This window comes from Microtus oregoni, unplaced genomic scaffold, assembly GCF_018167655.1.
Source record: "Microtus oregoni isolate MIOR12 unplaced genomic scaffold, Mior012 000006F_ref0000085, whole genome shotgun sequence".
NCBI lineage: Eukaryota > Metazoa > Chordata > Mammalia > Rodentia > Cricetidae > Microtus > Microtus oregoni.
This window is the reverse complement of record NW_024543065.1, coordinates 46922284-46925910: the sequence shown is the minus strand read 5'-3', so window position 1 is coordinate 46925910 and position 3627 is coordinate 46922284. Positions and strand designations below refer to the sequence as shown.

General features: G+C 40.3%; 1 protein-coding gene across 1 annotated transcript; it reads right to left on the bottom strand.

Moving 5' to 3' along the window:
* Nucleotides 1-2405: 2405 nt before the first annotated feature.
* Nucleotides 2406-3353, bottom strand: LOC121449903 (vomeronasal type-1 receptor 4-like). The gene has a single exon (XM_041654566.1). The coding sequence runs from the start codon at nucleotides 3351-3353 to the stop codon at nucleotides 2406-2408; it is 948 nt and encodes a 315-aa protein (XP_041510500.1).
* Between the last annotated feature and the right edge of the window lie 274 nt (nucleotides 3354-3627).

Below are 3627 nucleotides of genomic sequence, written 5' to 3'. Positions count from 1 at the left end.
CCCAGCTGCCGCAGCACTCACTCACCACAATGATGTTTCACTCGGTGCCCAGATCGAAACTCTGCGCTGCTTGGTTAGCTCGCGAACAAAGGGCACACCCCGCTCGCTGCGGGCAGGCTATGGGAACAAAGGAGCTACCGGCCACCCCTATGTCATCCCGGTTCAGATTCGGTCCCAGCGCCCCGCATTTTTGGCTTCTTGTGAGTCAAGTGGTTGTTTCTTTGTGGATATATATGGAGGACGTCTGTTGTGGTGACCTGTGTGCTTTTGTCCCTATGGACAAAATTATTCTCACCTAGGGACGAATCCCCTTCATTGTGGTCCAATACAGAATGGTCAACACTGAAATATTAGAAACAACAGAAACACCCCTATCAGATTGTATCGATATCTATTTGTATACGTATATATATGCATATATGTGTATGTAACAATAGTAAAAAATTGGCTATCAATTTGAGAGTGTATGGGAGGATATGACAAGAAAGAGTTTGAGAGAAGGTAGTTGGGAGGGATGGAAGGAGAAAAGGCAATGAGAAAGTGATATAATTCTATTTCAATTAAAGTTTTTTTCATTTATTTATTTATTAAGGATTTCTGCCTCCTCCCCGCAACCGCTTCCCATTTCCCTCCCCCTCCCCCGATCAATTCCCCTCCCTCATCTGCTCGAAGAGCAATCAGGGTTCCCTGACCTGTGGGAAGCCCAAGGACCGCCCACCTCTATAGAGATCTCATAAGGTGAGCATCCAATCTGCCTAGGTTCCCCCAAAGCCAGTACGTGCAGTAGGATCAAAAACCCACTGCGATTGTTCTTGAGTTCTCAGTATTCCTCATTGTCCAGGAACATGGGATGTACTCACTCATATTTGGTATCTAGCCATAAATAAAGGACATTGAGCTTATAATTCATGTTCCTAGAGAAGCTAAATAAGAAGGTGAATCCAAAGACAAACACATAGGCATCCTCCTGATTATTAACCTTCATCAGGCGATGAAAGGAGACAGAGACAGAGACCCACACGGGAGCACCGGACAGAAATCTCAAGGTCCAAATCAGGAGCAGAAGGAGACGGAGCACGAGCAAGGAACTCAGGACCACGAGGGGTGCACCCACACACTGAGACAATGGGGATGTTCTATCGGGAACTCACCAAGGCCAGCTGGCCTAGGTCTGAAAAAGCCTGGGATAAATCCGGACTAGCTGAACATAGCAGTCAATTAAAGTTTTTTAAAAAAGAAAAAATACAACAAATATTAAACAGCCAGGTTGGTGATACTCCATGGGTGCAACTTCTGATATTTCCAGGTAATACATTCCCACAGTCGATTCTCTCATCCATGGGCTCTTTAAACCTTCTGTCCTGCCTTCATCAATGTTCCCTGAGCCTTAGGTGCAGAAGCTGTATTGCACATACAGCCAATGGGACTGGGATTCACTATTCTGCATTTCGATTGGTCGTGGTTTTCTCTAATGATCTCCATTGTCACAAAGAGAAATTTCATTGATGCTGTATGAAGACTACACTTAGGAGGCCTGCATCCTACACAAAGAACTGTACACAACTAAGGAAAGACAGGAGTGGGAGAAATAGTCATCCCCAGGAAAGAGCACACCAATTGGTTATCCAATACCAAGTGGTCAGCCCCGAGTACATAAATACAGGTAACATTATAGCAACTGAGTAGGTAGCTTTCATGTATTTAGGGACACACACAAAAACACACATACAGACAAACACACACACACGTATGTAACAATAATTAATTTAATAAAAGAGGCCTTGAATTTGAGAAAGAAAAAGGAGACACATATACAAATGGATTTGAAGGACAGAAAAGAAGCGGGAGAAATGTTTTAGTTATATCATAATTTCAAAAATAAAAGAAATAATTAAAAACATAGGGAAACAGTAAATTAAGACGGCTATGGTACTAGGATATCCATTGTATACCTGTCAGTTATAACACTAAAGAGTCCCGCCCACAGCAGTACCTTAGGTAGGTAACAGTTAAGATAGGGAAATTCATTTGTTCAATGGTTAAAAGAAATTCCTTAGGTCAGAACACTTCACAAAATCAACCAAAGCTCCAAAGGGTATTTTAAAATTTTAATTAGAAGTATTTTAATAGAGAAAAATAGAGAAGTAGACTATTGTTCAAAATACTTAAAATGAATTCATTTTTCCCAAAGTGTTAACTTTAGTCCATTAGATGTTGAAATTATTAAAATTATGAACACAGAGTTGTATTAAAGAAAAATGTTAATTTCATGAATTTTAATAGCAAACAGAATGTCTGAGTTATAACTAAGGTCATATCAGGTATTTGAGGTCCATATTTAAATTCTTCATTCTCAGGGGAATAATGAAGAAGTGTTCAAACAATGACAAAGTGTGGGTTTCAATTCATCTACGGAGTGCATGTTGAAAACAGGTCATTCTCAGTGCCGAAAAGGAAGAAGTGAAGTGCAAAATAAGTTTATTATTCTTCATTATTAAAAAAGGGCAGATGGTTGGATAGCATGTTGCACAAAATGAATTAATTCCCTCCAATCTTGGAATTTTTGTTTGTGCATAAAACCCATAAAGGGTGATAAAGTTGTTCAACCAATACAAGATCACAAAACAGCTCACCAGCAGCAAGATGCTGTGAGTGGCTCTGAGCTCAGGAGATTGCTGGCTGGAGAGGCTTGTGCTGCGGAGATACTGGGCTCTCTTGCGGTGTCTGTAGAGGAGAATTACCATGTACAGGCTGGTCCACATCATGATGGCCACATAAAAGAGATCATACATGAATATGATACTCAAAAATGATCCTGGATTATTGTTCCCAAAATTCCTGTTTTGACAGTAAGCATGCAAATATCCATTTCCAACATGCGTAAAATTGGTTTTGGCTATTACCATTTCAACCACAAATCCATAGATGGTCAGGTTAATGAGCCAGGAGCAGAGTAGGGAAGAAAACGTCCACATTGATAGCTTGTGCTTAAGCCAAACCCACTGAGAATTACTGGGAGTCACGGTGACAGCTTGAAATGTGCTTAGAATACAGGTGGTACTGATGGACAGACCGCGGGAAATTCTGTATATACATAAAACAACCTTACAACCAACATCATCCAGAAAATGGGGTACTCCAAAGGATGCCACGATATCCGGTATCAACGTGAATATGATCGTCACCATATTAGCTATTGTCAGGTGCATGAAAAGCAAATCTATTAACTTCTTAAAATGAGGCTTAAAGAAGAAAGTGTAAATATATAAAATGAACAGTGATGTGTTCCCTATGACACCAACACATAACTGAAATATGAGAAAGAGCCCCAAGACAGCATATCTCAGAATCATGATGTTTGTCAGATGTGATAGGTCTGGAGTGACAAATAAATGGACTGCATCATCAATCTATTTTTAAAATGGCAATTTTGGGAAAACTAATGATTGCCAGCTCAGCAGCAGAGGGGATAAATTATGAAATGTCCAACTCCTTTCTTTTCTTTTCTTTTTTGTCTTTTTGAACAGGGTTTTTCCAAGTATCACTGGCTGTTCTGGAACTTGGAACTTGCTCTGTATCCCAGGCTGGTCTTGACCTCACCAAGATTTACCTATCTTTGTCTTTTAA

Excerpts from the sequence above, each read along its gene's own strand:
- LOC121449903 (XM_041654566.1), bottom strand. The coding sequence starts at position 3,353 with ATGATTCTGAGATATGCTGTCTTGGGGCTCTTTCTCATATTTCAGTTA.